Source organism: Enoplosus armatus, chromosome 4 (assembly GCF_043641665.1).
Source record: "Enoplosus armatus isolate fEnoArm2 chromosome 4, fEnoArm2.hap1, whole genome shotgun sequence".
NCBI lineage: Eukaryota > Metazoa > Chordata > Actinopteri > Centrarchiformes > Enoplosidae > Enoplosus > Enoplosus armatus.
This window is the reverse complement of record NC_092183.1, coordinates 6363713-6380701: the sequence shown is the minus strand read 5'-3', so window position 1 is coordinate 6380701 and position 16989 is coordinate 6363713. Positions and strand designations below refer to the sequence as shown.

At 40.8% G+C, this 16989-nt stretch overlaps 2 protein-coding genes across 4 annotated transcripts; both read left to right on the top strand.

Annotated features, from left to right (window-relative positions):
• Positions 1–1279: 1279 nt before the first annotated feature.
• Positions 1280–3769, top strand: LOC139284425 (uncharacterized HIT-like protein Synpcc7942_1390). Of its 3 annotated transcripts, XM_070904690.1 has the most exons (6): positions 1280–1463; positions 1559–1609; positions 1721–1858; positions 2006–2110; positions 3237–3309; positions 3408–3769. In XM_070904690.1, the coding sequence occupies exons 1-6, from the start codon at positions 1377–1379 to the stop codon at positions 3497–3499; spliced, it is 546 nt and encodes a 181-aa protein (XP_070760791.1). In that variant the 5' UTR covers positions 1280–1376; the 3' UTR covers positions 3500–3769. The 3 variants fall into 3 exon arrangements, with proteins under 3 accessions (XP_070760791.1, XP_070760792.1, XP_070760789.1); XM_070904691.1 differs by lacking the exon at positions 1559–1609; XM_070904688.1 differs by lacking the exon at positions 1559–1609 and having other exon boundaries at positions 1673–1858.
• A 3057-nt stretch (positions 3770–6826) lies between these two features.
• On the top strand, positions 6827–16192 carry LOC139283948 (long-chain-fatty-acid--CoA ligase ACSBG2-like). The gene is made up of 14 exons (XM_070904059.1): positions 6827–6857; positions 7030–7160; positions 8652–8935; positions 9976–10064; positions 10395–10515; positions 10635–10715; positions 10977–11126; positions 11464–11631; positions 11717–11898; positions 12746–12979; positions 13481–13698; positions 14551–14690; positions 14776–15019; positions 15340–16192. The coding sequence occupies exons 1-14, from the start codon at positions 6838–6840 to the stop codon at positions 15429–15431; spliced, it is 2154 nt and encodes a 717-aa protein (XP_070760160.1). The 5' UTR covers positions 6827–6837; the 3' UTR covers positions 15432–16192.
• The last annotated feature ends 797 nt before the right edge of the window (positions 16193–16989 follow it).

Sequence of the window (16989 nt, the reverse complement as noted above, 5' to 3'; positions counted from 1 at the left end):
CCAGGACCTCCGGTGGGAGCTGAACATCAGCTCCGTCGTCAAGAAAGCCCAACAGAGGATGTACTTCCTGAGGCAGCTGAGGAAGTTTAACCTGCCACAAAAAATGCTGGTTCACTTCTACACTGCCATCATAGAGTCCATCCTCACCTCCTCCATCACCGTCTGGTACGCTGCTGCCTCCACCAAGGACAGACGCAGACTGCAGCGTATCATCCGCTCTGCAGAGAGGGTGATCGGCTGCAACCTTCCATCTCTTCAGGACCTGTACTCCTCCAGGACCCTGAGGAGAGCAGGGAAGATCGCTGCCGACCCCTCCCACCCCGGACACCATCTGTTCGACCCCCTCCCCTCTGGCAGGAGGCTGCGGTCCATCAGGACCAAAACCTCCCGCCACAAAAACAGTTTCTTCCCCTCTGCAGTCAACCTGACAAACTCTCACTGACCCCCCCCCAGAACACAAACACAAGCTATACGTTATATTAACGTACATCACCCCTGTCCCCACTGCGTTACATTAACGCACCCACCCCCTACTGGACACTTTATCTGGACACTTTACTTTATTCTGGTCACTGCACTGTTGTTATTTATCTTATCTTATTTTTTTTATTTTTATTTTTATTCTTATTCTTATTTTAGCTTTTATATTCTACTTATTTGTTATCAAAACAATAGCACCTTCAGACCACAGCAAATTCCTTGTAATGTATGTTACTTGGCAATAAACAGTTTCTGATTCTGATTCTGATTCTGATTCTGAGTATATAGCAGCTAATGTTAGCATCATGGTTAGCATCATGGAACGTTGAGGCTCTTGAAGCGAACCTTGTACCCATAAAAAATGCCCCCTTTAAGTGTACTCAAAAACGTCGGAAGTTTGGGATGACCACAGCATTATCATGGAGATAATAAGAATTACAGAACCTAAATGTGCACTGCCAGGTGTAACATTTGGAGACTTTGATCAATGAAGTCATGTCTAACAACTGATGGGAGAAGTGTCAACTATTTTGGCCAGGAAATTGCGTTAACGATACACTATACGCTATATAATGTTTTACGTCTGATTCCAACATTGTTAATAAAATTACCCCTTTATGAATTGATTTCTGATAGAAAAAAAACAACTTTATACTTCTGTAACGGCGTGTCGTTTCTCCTACTGCCTACTGTAAACGGAGACAAGTCGTATTCAAGACATGCTTCATGACAGGCTAAGTAAACGTTACATTGGGCTACGTGAACGCAACATCGACGTACGGTGCAGAGTTTTCGTCTAAGAGCAAGATTTCTGGACTGTGCAGTGGTGCGTCAAAAACCGAGATAAACCCTGAAATAATCACTAAGGAAAAACTATAATAGCTAGTTAGCTAGCTATGTATTTTCGTCAGATTCTGCGGACACGGCTCATCGGGACCAGAACGGCTCACCTCAACCGTTTGCACCGTGTTTGTCGGGCCGAGGTAGCTGCTCTAAAAATAAGCCGTCTTCTCATTCTCATAAACGCTTTCTTTTCTCTAACTTCAGCAGAGCATTTTGACAACAACTGCCCTGCCAGCCCTGGTGGTGGCTGTGGGGAACCTGCAGTGCCCCACCACCAAGAGGTTTGGTCTGTTGTGCCCCTCAGAAGTTGGTTTGACATGTTTTTGTTTGTATGCTAGCAGCAGCTCAGCTCAGAGCTTTTATTTTCCTCCATGTCGTGTGTATCACTGACCCGCAGAGACCACTGTGCACCAAAAGTGACGAGGTGAAGCTGGCAGAGGAGGCCAGCAAGAAGTATGGCTCCCCAGCTCCAACCATCTTCTCCAAAGTCATTGACAAAAGCATCCCTGCAGATATCATATATGAAGATGAGAAGGTAAACAACCGACGTCTTCAAAACATGTTATCTCGTCTGGCCAAATCCACGTGGAGATAAATTAACATATGCTTGTTTAGAGGTAGATAAAGGAGTGTAAAGTTGTGTAATCCAACACTTTCTGTATTGTTTTTGTGTGTTTATCAGTGTTTGGCCTTCAGGGATATCAGCCCACAGGCTCCTGCCCACTTCCTGGTTATCCCGAGGATCCCTATTCCCAGAATAAGTGATGCCAAAGATGATGATGCTGAGGTGAGTTCGTCCATCCGTTTTCTATAGCTGCTGATCCTGTTCAGGGGTTGTAAGATGTGAGATGTGAGAACACACATTCACATACATGCAGCATCAACATTTCTGAGAAGGTTTTCTACAAGATTTTGGCTGCAGGGATTTACTCCCGAGGTCGGACACTGATGTCGGGCAATAATCAGGCCAGTCAAGTTCTTACACCAACCTCAAAAGCATTTCTTCATGGACTCTGTCAACACAAGTTTGGAAGCACACCAAAGTCTAAAATTGAATTGTATGTAGCATCAAGTTTCCCTTAATTGAAACTAAAGGGGCTAGACCAAACTATTAAGAATATAGCCCTAGACCAGAAGTAGACAAATATATGTAGACAGTTTATGTCAACGTACTTGAGGCCATATAGATATGTGTACCTGCAACACTTTTTTTTGTTCAGCTAATTTACAGTTCTGTGGACTGCTGAAAATCCTCAAACAAACGCCGGGAGTACATGCAAACTCCACACAGCAAGCTCCCAGCTTCCCCCCAGGTTCAAGCCCAGGACCAGTTGTTGTGTGCTTAAAGTCTATTTGCCGTCACCATCACCGTGTGCAGCCTTCAGGACATATTCATACTAAGCACAGGAAGTGAACTGCATCACAACTTGAAAGCATCCAAAATCATCATCAGTTCGGAATTTAGAATTAAACCAACTGCTGCTGATGTTGCTCACCTTTCTGAGAGGAGTTGATTGTATCGGAGGGCAAATAAATGATAATATTAAATACATTTTGGAACACAAATTCCACATACTGTGTGTGTGTCCTGGGGTGGATTGTTTTATTAGTTATAAACAGTCACAGAAATGCATAACCACAGTCCTAAATCCAATATTAAAGTGTAGCAACAAGACGAAACAAGGCAATTTTATTATAATTTAAGGTAAATTCAACATGCCTTACATTAAAATACAAACAGCAAGAAGCGATAAAGATAAAAACCCAGTATTTCCAAGATGTAGCCTGACCACTTTTGCAGCAGCAACCAGGAATCAGGTCCAACCTGAGTCCTCCACGTCCAGTCAAAATTTTAATCAAATCATAACTGCTACGTCAGTGTGTCAATAATCATCTTTCCCTTCAACTCTCAGCTCTTAGGACATCTATTGGTTGTTGCCAAAAATGTGGCAAAACAAGAATCTCTAAGTGAAGGATACAGAGTGGGTAAGTTAACAGCAATGAGCCTTCAGTCATTTGTGTGAAAATACAGGCTGTTTATAGACGTGCACATTGAATTCTGGGTACGTTTCTGCCCTCTGCAGTCATCAACGATGGAAAGCACGGTGCTCAGTCAGTTTACCACCTTCACATCCACGTCCTGGGAGGAAGACAGATGAAATGGCCACCAGGATAATGGTTTCAGGTGTATGTTAATATGCCTGTGTCCCTCTGTCTTTTCAGGCTACGTTAATGTGTTTAATCCCATGAGCATGACATGATATATGATGGGTTTAGTTCATTCAAAAGTTCATATCTCTAGTTCACCTTATTTTCTGTACAGAAACTCACTTCACCTTGTAAAATATGACATGTAAATATGAAATATGATCTTATATAAAAATGCAAAAAATGAAGAGAAAAGACATGTTTGATACGGCTGCAAATAAAGATATTATTTCTGATATGGAAAGCTCAGTTCTTTAGTCTGACATTATCTAGCATCTGCAGTAAGTTACAAAATTCAATGAGAAGTTAAATCTAGACAGCAATAAGAAGTTTTATCAGTGGGTTTCGTCTCAAAAACTGATTTCTACCTCTTTTTATGCACGTGTCGTATATATTTTCAACTCAAATGATCATGTTTTTGTTGAGGACCTTCGCCAGACGTCAAATTCACAACAGAGTGTAAAACAACACATCTTTATACTAAAGCCACAGGTTGTAACAACCAATCAAAAAGAGGAACCATATCCCAAAACACTTTCAGACAAATACCACATCAATAACTGATTAAAAACAATCCTTAAATGAGACAAACAAAAAATGTCAAACTGAATAAATATGTAAACATCAATATATGAAACGCGTTAAAATACACAAGTGGGAAGTACTTTTACTTTTTCAAGATACACTTTTCTTTCCTGCTCTACTGAATATTTTGTAAAAAAAAAATTAAAGTAAAAAATATTTCTTTGTTTCTTATAGTTTCATCAGTATTTTAAATAATGTATTTACTTTAGAAGATGCCGTCTAAAAACGTTAGGGAGAAAAAAGGAACAAAATGGCTGTTTTAAGACACAACATAAGATTTATCACAGCGTAGTCTAGTTTCCTCCACAGATTGCATTCTCCCAGGTATTAGCAGTGAGGGTCGGAGTCGGGACAGATGTGGTCTGACTGGGTGGTATGATTCAGTGACCGCGGTGCCCGTGAGCAAGGTAACTGTGGGCCATTTGGTTGAACCTTCCCCTGTATTTACTTAACAGGCAATGTTCACCTCCTCAGACAGACGCGGCTGTGAAATATACGTAGCTCAGCAGAAAAGAGGAACCAAGACACGTAAAGAGAACACAGAATTAGATAAATCATTGTGTCTTACTGATTTCATTTATGCACTTGATACCAATCAAAAATAGTTAGACGTAAGAAGAGAAGCGGAAGAATTAAAGGAGTTTTTAAGAATATTGATTTGGAGATCAATATTGGGAAAACCTCTCCAATATTTCGTGCATTTCAGCGTGTATTTCCAAGTTGCATAAGTTTTTCAACTGTTAAATAACATTTTTTATGGGTCAAAGTCTCATCTATCCTCATGAACCTGAGAGAACTTATCTAGTTTTATCGTTGTGTCTCTGACAGGCCTCGTCCTGCATATCTGATAACGACTGTCTTCGCAAGTCGATTTGGGATAATAAAAGTCTCCCACCAACTCACTTTTTATCACTTTGCTTTATAGGATCCTTCAGTCTTCATAGAGTTAAATATTTTGGATTCAGCTGTCAGCTAATATAATTACTATAAACAAAGCAGATTTCTACCGCAGAGTGCTTGTGTGTCAGGTTCCAGGTCTTCTTCACCTCGAGGAGCCACGACCTTTGGTCAAGTTTGTCGGTGGACCTTTAACTGGTGGACGCGGCCTCAGCGGCTGGTGCTCAGAGGATTGCACAAGTCTCTGTTGCTCTGGACGAGGCGTGAGTGCAGGGGAACTTGGTGTGCACTCATGCAAGGCACCTATAGGCTGATATTTTCTTCAGGGGGCAACAGTCGAGCACCAGGCAAAGGTTGATCCAGGTCTGTCCTGCACCTGACAGCAACTTTGAAGTTGATGCCCATCAGCTCCGTCCACGGAGAAGGTAGCTATCATTTACAAAAATGTTTCCATTTTATGCTTTTTGATACAGAGGACTTGTGCAGGGTGTCTTCTGTTGTCATGGGGGCTGCACATCTTGTATGAGGATTGCATATAGAAAATCTTTCCTCATCGACATCTTCATCAGCTCTTTTTTTGCTTTTGTTTTTTCATTGTAGAACACAATAAATTAATTTCACATTTTAATTTAAGCTTTTAAGAAAACTATACCACCACTGTTGGAGTATTTACATGTTGACAGAAGCAAACTGAATTCATCAGCCTTCGGGGATGTATGGTAAATATGTTTGAGACAAACACATGACTAAGAGATGGATACAGCCTCCATTTGATGCGAGCAGGCTCCTCGACTTCTATTGTTTGGTCAACAGAGTCGTGGCCACAATGATTGGCTCTTGTTAAAAGCTAAACAAACAGCCACAAGCATGAGTTGCCTTCTCCTGGATCTCATCTTTACACACTAAGACTAAACATCTGTAAGTACTCTGGATTTCCATGGGACTGTAGGACTTCTACTACTCATTTCTTTTGCTACAAGATTCAACTTAAAACACAGTTTCTTTCAAAGGTAACGTCTCCTTTCTGGGTAATGTACAAATCCAAGTCATGAATGAGACTAAAATGTTTTTTAATTGATAATTGCAAAGAGGAAAGACTTTGCTGTTGCCACACTGTAGTATTGTAAGCCGTATGAACTTTGGTCCCGTTAAATCTTGACCAAAGTTACCTTAAAAACTGACTGAGAGTCTGCTGGCAGATTCTATTTACAAATGTATGTATGAAATATGTCAATGAATGTGTTACTAATTTGTTGTTAACTCTTATTCACAAGACACAAGTATTTTAATCGTTTCCACTGCTGCATAATTTACACACTAGATGGCATTATTTCACTGACATACACAAGAGATCTGAGTTAAGGAAGAACCTGCTTTTGTCTTTTTTAACAATATTTACATTTTATCTAATACCTGAAATGTTGGTTTGACATTTTGTTAACTTTAATTTTAATTAGTGATGACTTAGATGCAGTGTCTTTTTCTTCTAGTTGTGATTATTTGGGTCAATGGTGCTCATAATTTGGGGCAAATAGTATAAACGCATACAGATGTCCAAAGACTTTCTGGCACAATATTCAAAGTTTCGACATTTGGGCCGCTGCTGTACGTGATTACTATCGATGGCAGTCACTGCCTCTGACCTGTTGCACTGACCTTGAATGTCAGTCTCTTATAAATAAGCTGTTTCAAAATATATTGTCTGAGTGGAGGGCCCTCAGTGAAGGACGTTTGACGCTCATTTATGACAGTTTTCTCTGTTATTCCAGCAAATACAAGATGAGTGTCCAACAAGATTCAGTCAAGAGTAATGGTGTTGCAGTCATGGATGTTAACACTGAGAGGTATGTAAAATGATGCATGTCCCAAAGTGGAAAATAGAACAAACCTTTTCAAAGTGATTATCATGAAGATTTGATCTTAGGACCATTTCATTTTAAACTATGGATCTAAATATGATGTTTGTCTATTTTGGGGGATATTAGATAATTCGTGCCCTCTCAATGGCCTCCACAGCATCCTTACCCAAAACTCAACAAACTTAAAGACCCACTCTGCTCTGATTCTCAACGGGGAAGCCCACACAGAGAACCTGGAGCCTCCAGCCAAACCTGCCAGATCTCCGGAGCTGGAAGGAGCTACTGAAGGTGACAGTCTGAGTGTAATGTTAGGAGAGAGGAACTAATCTGATGGGAAAAATGGCCTCAAAAGTGAAAATTATCTGAGAACAAAAGGCTTTTTTACTTGTTGGTTTTCTGTAGAGAACCGCGGCTCCCAAAGGCTCCCAGGGTCACAAGACTAATCTGAGGTTTGCAGCTCCTCTGAACTTCTCATTGACAATAAGTTTAAAGGTTACTCCAAAAGTCTTGTCACTATGCTGTGCCTTTTAAAACAGTCAGTAAAATGTGAAGAATCTGACCTAAATCTAATAAGAAACCAGTGTGGTGTGCTGAAAGGTGTGATATTATCTGTTCAGTACCTGCACAACCCCTGCACCAGATATTCTGGAGGAGCTGCCGGTGTGGTATAGCCTCACATGCCACTGTCTCAGAGTCATGTTGGGTCACTGACATTTAAAGGTGCATTTAAAAGTGTGTCGTGCAAGCAACATGTGCTCCTGGGTAATTAAACCAAGGAAAATTGGGACAAAATAGAATTAAATTGAGTTACACAGGAGAGGAAGAAGGACAACATGTGAAGAAGTAGAGTGTGCTATCTAATAATTCAGAACTCAACCGGGCTAATGGTGCGTCTGAAAAGCCTTGTGGGCATTTTTAGATGCAGTAAAGAGGCTGTTGAGTGAAAATCACATGATTCACTGTAGCAAATGATGCACCAAGATCTAAACAAAACAAAAGTTGTTTGCACAACTTTGTGCATCAATTGACAGAAATGTGTGACCTTTATGAAAACAGTTGCAGTTCTGTGAAGACTGAAGTCTGGAAATAAGACTTTACCTTTAAGTGAAGTACTTACAGCCACAAGCCTCACTGTGAAGAGGAAAAGAGGAAACCTCAGGTCAAAGAGTTGTAACAAAAGATAAAATGCTTAAGCGTAGAGTGTTGTTGTCTGCAGCGAGATAAAACAGACTTTAACAAAAAACAGAAATTTAGCAAAAGGAAGGAGGAACAACAGAATCCATACCATCCAAGGTTTTTTTTGGTTAGAGTCAGAAATAAGAAGACAGAGTGATGGCAGGAAGAGAAATGAATGTTAAATACAGTTTAAGACAGAATAAATATCAAATGACAGAAGGGAGTTTTAGCAAGGTTTTTTGGAAAACAAATTCAGCATTATTGTGTCTGTGTTCTTTCATGATCTAAATCTAGTGACCCAAATCTACTTTGTATTAAAAGCCTATTGCTTCCTCTAACCAAACCTGATTGGTAGGTAGGCTTGGACATTCCTGGGCTTCCTGTCCTGTTTCAGGTAACACCACAGCCCTCCCCGTTCACTGCATAGCCTGCAAATCATGTTTCTCTGAGACAAAAGGGGTAGTCCAAAGACATCTGCAGTCCTCTCACACACCTGGCTCTTCTTCTAAAGCTCGCTGTGTCTTGGTGTGGTGCGGGTGTTTTCTGAATTTGACTTGTCATTAATGGCGGGTATATGCGGCTGCCCCTGTTGTCCCAATACAGAAGAGCCCAAGGCCGTTCCCCTGTCGACGGCGAATGCAGCAGCAACTCTAGCCCCGGCTGACCAGCTATGGAGCACCAGCAGAGACGAGGCAGTCAGGCTGAGGATGGAGGGCTCGGGCCCGGCCTCAGTGACTCCCATCACCGTCCATCAGATGTTCCAGGAGACGCTGAAAACGTATGGGGACCATCCAGCCTTGGCTTCCAAGAAAGAGGGCCAGTGGGTGACTGTGACATGGAGGCAATACTATGAGCAGTGCCGGGCAGCTGCTAAAAGTTTCCTCAAGGTTTGTTTGTAAATATTTGGGCAGTGACACATTTGTTGGTATGTTGGCTCTCAACTCCAGCACATTGGATTTTGAATGAAACATTAACTGGGAGGTTAAAGTGCTAGTGCTTTTAGATTTCATTTAAGCATGTTTACATGTGTTTTGGGTCAACAATATATTAATTGTTGTCTTTTTTATACATACTGGGGTCCTCTGATTTTCAGGAACAGAAACTGGGCAAGGCAAGGCAAATTCATTTATTGTAAAAACAACTATTCATACACAGAGGCAGTTTCAAGTGATTTACGTACACTAAGTGTACTTACTAACTAAGTTGCCATAAGGTCATCATATATACATATTTAATAATACGACCCAAAGGCATCAGCAGAAATTTCTGTCTTGCCTCAGGAACATTTTGCTTTTACTCTGGTCTTATTAGCAAATACATAACATGTGGGCCAGTCAAGAAAAATCCTGTCTTTGGCCATTTGTTGCCGTATTTGAATGTTTAGGGTCATTGTTCTCCTGCATTGTCTTAAAACCGGGGGACTAGGGATAACAAGTTCTACACCCAACAGGGATGAAGACCCTCAAACAGCCCTTAAAGCTGAAAGTCATAGTCACTGTTTCATTTAAATCCAGTGTGTTGGAGTAGTAATGAAAAATGCTTTGTATTTTTGCAATGTATGAAATATTCTACACTTATAAGCTAAACTAGTACAGCAGAGGTTTTTGATTCAATAGAGGAATTCCTCTGGTATGCACATTAACTATATTCCAGGAATTACAGTCTACACAACACCTTAAACTCCTGTTCCTCAGAATTTACTCCCTCTCTCACTTCAATCTTGGTGGTGTGAGATCGGGCTGCTGAAAACTAACACTTGGGTGTGTGAAATTCACAGCTTGTGTTACATCTCCTGTTTCATGCACGTTCGGGTCCCATGAGGTGTAGTTGCATTTGAAACGAGATGTAGGTCAAGAGTAACGGAGGCTCTGTGCCGCTGTGTCATTAAAGATACATGAAAAAACTGAATTTCTGAAAATTCTCTTAGTTGGGGCTGGAGCGTTACCATGGTGTGGGGATTCTGGGATTCAACTCCCCCGAGTGGTTCATCTCAGACATCGGCTGCATCTTTGCCGGGTAAGATTTTGAAGAGGTTGAGGAACCGAGGTAGATACAGTTCCATGTAGACTTTTCAGTCCACTTTTGTACTTTATAAACTTTACATATGATTTGATAGTCGCATTTGTAATTTTGTGGGGCATCTTTTTGTTATCCGTCTTAAGGTTTAATAAAAGATTAATGAATAGATTAAAAACACTAACTTCAGTAATTTCTGCTCACTCAAGAGGAATTCTCTTGGAAAATAATGTGTAATTATTAGCCAGATGGTGATACAAACTGTTGGCAAATGAGCCACATCCACACTAAATCAGCTTTTTGTTCTCCTTTATCTGGTTTGTGCTGTAGCGGTCTGGCAGCTGGAATTTACACCACGAACTCGCCCGAAGCTTGCCAGTATGTGGCTGCCAACTGTGAGGCCAACATCCTGGTTGTGGAGAACCAGAAGCAGCTCGACAAAATCCTGCAGGTCAGGAGCTTTACAACAGCACCAGGCCTCAGTGTGCCTGTATTATTATCAACTATTTGCAAAGATCGAAAAAAAAAAAAAATCTGCTCTCACATGTTTAATTTGTCTTTCCCCAACAGGTTAAAGATCAACTACCTCATCTGAAAGCCATTGTCCAGTATAAAGGCGAGCTGCAGCAGAAAGCACCTTTCCTGTATACAGTACGTTCACTCAGCAAACATATTGATTGAGCAGAGAAGTCACATGGTTATGAAACATCTGATAGTAAACTGTATGTGATGCATACAGTTGCAACATTGAGCGTTTTAATGCAAAATGATTATCTTTCTGACTTTTGGTAAAAGAATTGCAATTTGATAAATGTGACTGAACTCAAATGTATTAAACGGCACTAAACAGCTGCAGATCAGTACAGTTCAGTCTGGATTTAGACCCACCTTTTTTTTTTTTTTTTTCTGCAGTGGGCAGAGTTCATGAAGCTGGGAGAGGACGTTCCCGACGAGCAGCTGAATGCTGTGATTGACAGTCTTCGGCCCAACCAGTGCTGCACTCTCATCTATACCTCTGGAACCACTGGCAAACCTAAAGGAGTCATGTTGAGCCATGACAATGTGAGTTATCTAGACAAAAGACTTTCCTTTTCTTAACTTTTAGTGTTTTGACACAACTTAACTGCCTTTAAATGTTATTCTGTCTTACATTGTTTTTACTATCAATTAATCTGCAGGTCTTGATCGATATTTAGATTAATAACAGACATTTTCCTAAACAGAATTTTGGGAGATATTCATGATGATTGTGTTTAATGAAACACTCTACATTCAGATCTTTTTAACAGCATCCAATAAAGTGTTTATTTACCCAACATAACCCAGCATGTGGTGGGTGAGTCTGTCTGAGCAGTTTGTGTGCTGATTTGTTCTCTCTGATGACTCCTCTCCCGTGCAGCTGACATGGACGGCCAATACGGCAGGTAGCATGCTAAATATTTGCCACGGTGACGAGGTGGTGGTCAGTTACCTGCCGCTCAGCCACGTGGCAGCCCAGTTATTGGACATGTGGATGTGTGTTAGTTTTGCCGTGACCACCTACTTTGCAGAGCCAGACGCCCTCAAGGTGAGGATGCCTTACTGTTGTGTAAAACATGGAGTAAATAATGAAGGTTTCCTGTTTTGACTATAATCACCATTCATTTTTGCAGGGCTCCTTGGTAAACACACTGAAAGAGGCTCGTCCAACTTGTTTCCTGGGAGTTCCTCGCGTGTGGGAGAAAATGCAGGAGAAGATGAAAGCTGTCAGCGCCAAGGGATCCCCAATGAGGAAGAGAGTGGCGGGCTGGGCCAAGTCCATAGGCCTGCAGTACAACTACAGTGTCATGAACGGGTGAGAGAGCAGCAAGGGTCCTTTGTTACATTTGTCAGGTGTTTGTGCCATTTGTTAATAACCTTTTTATCCTGTGGTGATATATGATGCTACTTTCTTTATATGATTGTTACTGTCTGTTCAAGGCACCATGCTGTCTAACTATTGACACACTTTACCACATACAGATGTTACCCAAAGATAGAAGTTCACTTATATATTATCATGACTGCACAATAATGCTGTTTTAATACATGAGACAAGGTTTTATCAGACATTTTCGTGCCACTCATCCCTATCTCATCAATGATCTTATCCACAATGGCGCCATCACTTCATTTTGTAGTAACCATTTAAATTGTTTTAATTCCAAAACGTTATACAGAGATGATCAGGATAAAATATCAAACGAGACTAAGATTCTAGAGCCACGCGAGCAGCTGTGAGGCTGTTCAGTGCTTTTAGCTGAGTGCTAACTTCAGCATGCTAACATGCTCACAATGACAATGCTAACATGTTGATGTTTGGCAGGCATAATGTTTACCATGTTCACCATCTTAGTTTAGTGTGCTGTTTAGCTAATTAGTACAGCTGAGCCTGATGGGAATGTCATTAGGTTGCAAACACATCTGATGGGTTACAAATTTCAGTACAGTATTATGTTACCACCATGTTTGGTAATAGCTATCAAAATTGACCTTGTAAATTATGAGATCTTTTCTCCTAACAATGAGACTATTATGTTGAGATATTTCTTTCTAGGCCAAAGTGGTAGACCAACAGACCAACCGGCATTTTGGGCCCAGTTCTTAATTCCTAACAAATCTTAACCTCGAAAATATATCTTGCTCTACCTTTTGGGTTACAGGGACAATCTGGTGCCGTGGGGCTTCATGCTGGCTAATAATCTGGTCTTTAAGAAGGTGCGTGAAGCGCTGGGCTTGGATCGCTGCAAATTCTGCTTCACGGGCGCTGCCCCCATCACCAGAGATACTTTGGAGTTCTTCATGAGCCTGAACATCCCTCTGTTGGAGCTGTATGGCATGAGTGAAAGCTCCGGCCCACACACCGTCTCCCTTAACAATGAATACTGCATCACAAGGTCAGCTTCAAACAGCTTCAAATGAGATGAGAAACAACATCAGGTCTTTTGGCCTCATTGTTCCCTCAAATCAGTGATTCTCAAACTGTGGGTTAAGATATATCTGAAGGGTAACAAGATCAGAAAAATAGAAAAGAAAGAAAATAGATATTTCTGTTGTAATTATGAAAAATTATGTTGTTTTTTTTACTTCTCTCTAGTTTTTTCTTATTTCTTGTGAAATACTGGACTCTTTTGTTTTGTCAGGCCTCTAAATGTCTTTGTGCTGCATCTTTGCATGAAAAGAGCTATGCAAATAAAGTTATTATTGTTGTTATTATTATTATTGCTTATTATTATAACTGAGGGTTTGCTAGCAGACATTCAATTGTTTTTAAGAGGTCACAAGCCAAAAACGTTGAGAATCACTGCTTTAAATAATCCCAAATTAGCCAGGTTTGTGTATTTTTACCTGAAAATGTTTTTCATTGCATGTTGTTGACTGATGATTTGTCTTTCCAGCTGTGGAAAGGTGTTACCAGGCTGCAAGTCCAAGCTGGAGAACCCAGATAAGGACGGGAGTGGAGAGATATGTTTCTGGGGTCGGCACGTCTTCATGGGCTACCTGAACGCACCTGACAAAACAGCAGAAGCTCTTGACCAGGACGGCTGGCTGCACTCTGGAGATCTGGGAAGACACGATCAGCACAACTTCCTCTACATCACAGGAAGGATCAAAGGTAAGCTGGGGTCCAAAAAACTTCCTTGCATGTTCTTAGTTTGGGGGGAAAATGCACCTCAAGAAGCCTTTTGGAGCATTTTTGGTATGAAACATGGAGTTGGTCCAAACAAAGATGTGAGCATTTGGGACATCCCAGTAGTATTTATTTAAGAGATTAACATTTATAATTAATCAGTGCGAACAATCTAAAGTTGTAATATATAATAATAGTCAGAGGCCATTTTTCTGCAGAACAAATACTTTCACTTTTGATACTTTAAGCACATTTTGCTGAAAAAACAAAAAAACAAAAACGTATGTAATTCTGAATGCAGGACTTGCAGGAATGCAGTTGTTGTATTTGTACTTTTACTTAAGTATAGGAGCTGGGTACATTTAAAGTACTGAGACAACAAGTCCAATATGACGTGAATACAGCATAATTTACAATTAGAAAAAGAAGACAGAGACAGCAGATGCTCACATTTGAGAAGCTTGAACCAGCAAATGCATTTCTGCTTGATAGATGACTGTAAAAAATTAATTACTTGATTTTCTATCAATTATTCGACTGATCATTTGCAAAAAATGGTGCAAAAAGTGGCACAGGCTAGTGCAGTTTTTTATGCTAAAACACATAACTTTACCATGACGTTAGCTTTTCTGTAATTCATTTTTCTTTTTTTACATACATTTTCTGTCTTTTTAGATTAGTTTGTAATTGAAATGACAATGGCCTTAAGAGTTGGGGGTGGTAAGACACAATTTGCACATAAAATCCAGGAAAACAACAATTAGAGGCTGAACTTTGGCTAACAGGTGACACACTTGTGAAACTAAACTTTTCTGTCTTTGTTTTTTTGCTGCACAGAGCTGATCATTACTGCCGGCGGAGAGAACATCCCTCCTGTGCCCATCGAGGACGCCCTGAAGTTCGAGGTGCCCATCATCAGCAACGCCATGCTGATCGGAGACAAGCTCAAGTTCCTCTCCATGCTGCTCACTCTCAAAGTAACCGGGCCCCCCATTCCCGCAGACAGCCACGGCCGCTAGAGAAGTGAAACGAACACAATAATGACCCTCTTCGTTTCCACAGTGTGTCGTGGACGACAACGGCGAGCCCACGGACGAGCTGAGCCCCGAGGCTTTGGGCTTCTGCCAGCAGCACGGCGTCGCGGCGACCAAGGTGTCGGAGATCATTGCCAATAAGGAGCCAGCTATCTACAAAGCCATTCAGGAGGGCTTGGAGCGTGTCAATGCCAAAGCAACGTCCAACGCCCAGAGGGTCCAGAAGTGGGTCATTCTGGAGCGAGACTTCTCTGTCGTTGGCGGAGAACTGGGTGAGTTATTGGACTTTTGTTCTGCTTCCCTTTGGTATTAAAACAAGAGCAAAGGTCTACACACAATAATATTATTAAGGAACGAGGATGCATTCACTACAAATCCTTTTTTTTTTTTTTTATTTATTTACTGCCAAGTTCAATCAGCTTTTAATCTAGGTCATCAGACCAGCCGTGAGACATGCCAGGCGACATTCCTGTGAAGTTTGTTTGGTAGCGATTGAATCTCTCCCTGTGTGGGTTTGGCTCAGCAGAAACTGAGTCTTTAGCTTGAGAGTTACATCGAATTAACCCGCTTTTCTTGTTGCTTGTCTGTGCAGGACCCACCATGAAACTGAGGAGGCCCATTGTTGTGAAGATGTCCCAGGAGAAAATAAATGAAATGTATGCAGTGGCCGCGGAGAGACAGTAGACTGAACACTGAAGAGAGATGGTCGTGTTCATGAACGTTGTTTTGAGCCCAGATGTCATGTAGAGAGATTGTATAAACTTCTTTATCACCTGAATGTTAAAAGTGCAAAAGACTTTTATAATTTAAGAGGGAAGAAAATCTTAATTCTGCTTGTGTTGTATTTAATGGAATAGAGGTTTGTGCTGCTATATTTAAATATGTCAAATTTCTGTTTGTTCCCAATCGATATTTAAGCTGTTAAATGTACATACAGTTTCTCAGCAGCTGTGCACGTTTTGTAAATAAAAGCATCCAATTCAGAGCCAAAATCTTGCCATTTCCTGTATGACATATGAAGGTACACTCACTCAGCACCAGAGCCACATGGAAACACTAAGTGGTGACATCATTTAAGGAAGTTTACTTCATTTCTACAGTTTTTAAAGGACATTTTGTGAACCATAATCCACTGTGGCCTCTTGTCCTGGTCATGAGCAATATGAGTTTTCTTTTTGAAGCATTTTTACAGCATGAATTGCCAGTTTCCAGTCTCACGTTGTGTATGTGAAATAATCCCCATCTGGCAAAGCAGCAGACAAGTATTTTTATATAATGTGATCAGAATATTAATAGTCTTAAGTTCTCCAATCACACGTGTGTGCAAATTGTAAAGCACACATTTGAATTTGTGCTTCTCCATGTACAGTTTGACAAACATTGTAATGTGTATTTTGTGATGGGTGTTCCATGATTGTCAATAAAATGTGAGTGATCTGGACAAATTGACCAAACCCTGTCAAAAAATGTGTTGTTTTTTTGTCACTGTCAAATTTGTCCAAAACTTTAATTTGTGAGTAAATACCTGCAAATCTAACGGCGTTCACGTCAGCTGTACTTTGTTTTTAATGCTAGCAAGTGCTATCATGCTAAAATGCTAACCTGCGATGGCTAAACATACCTGCTAGCATGTTAGCATGCTAATGTTAGCTGTTAGCTCTAAGGGCTGCTGTGCCAAAGCACAGCCTCACAGAGCCACTAGCATAGCTGTTAGTGTTGTTTCTTGATAAACAAAGACACCCCCCCCCCACAGGCTTCAGTTTAACCCTTTAATTATTGACAGCCTCAACCTACCCAAAAGATCCAGTTATACAGGAGTCAATTTAGAAAATGGATAGCCAGTGGGACTCTGCATTTACAGTGTGTAACAAAGCCGCAGGCAACAGCTACAAGCAAACATGGAGAAAAAATAAAAACTACATCGACCAGGGCTTCGTGTGTTTGCAGTGTGTCTTGGTCTTTACCATTATTGATTTAGATTTCTGATTTGTTTGTAGTTCTGTTTCTTCAGCTCAAATTGCAAAACAAACATCTAGAAAAATTCCCTTTACGCTCACACACGTATCAGATTGCATTCTTGGACAACTGGTTGTGTTGCTTGTCATTTCAGTTAGAATTAAGATGGCATTTCACCTAAAACTGTCCCAGTTCAGCCGGAGGTAATGTGAATACTACATCTTATCCTCCAGCATAGTTTCAATATCTAAACTGTACAGGGCCAGGCTTCACTGCACATTCACTA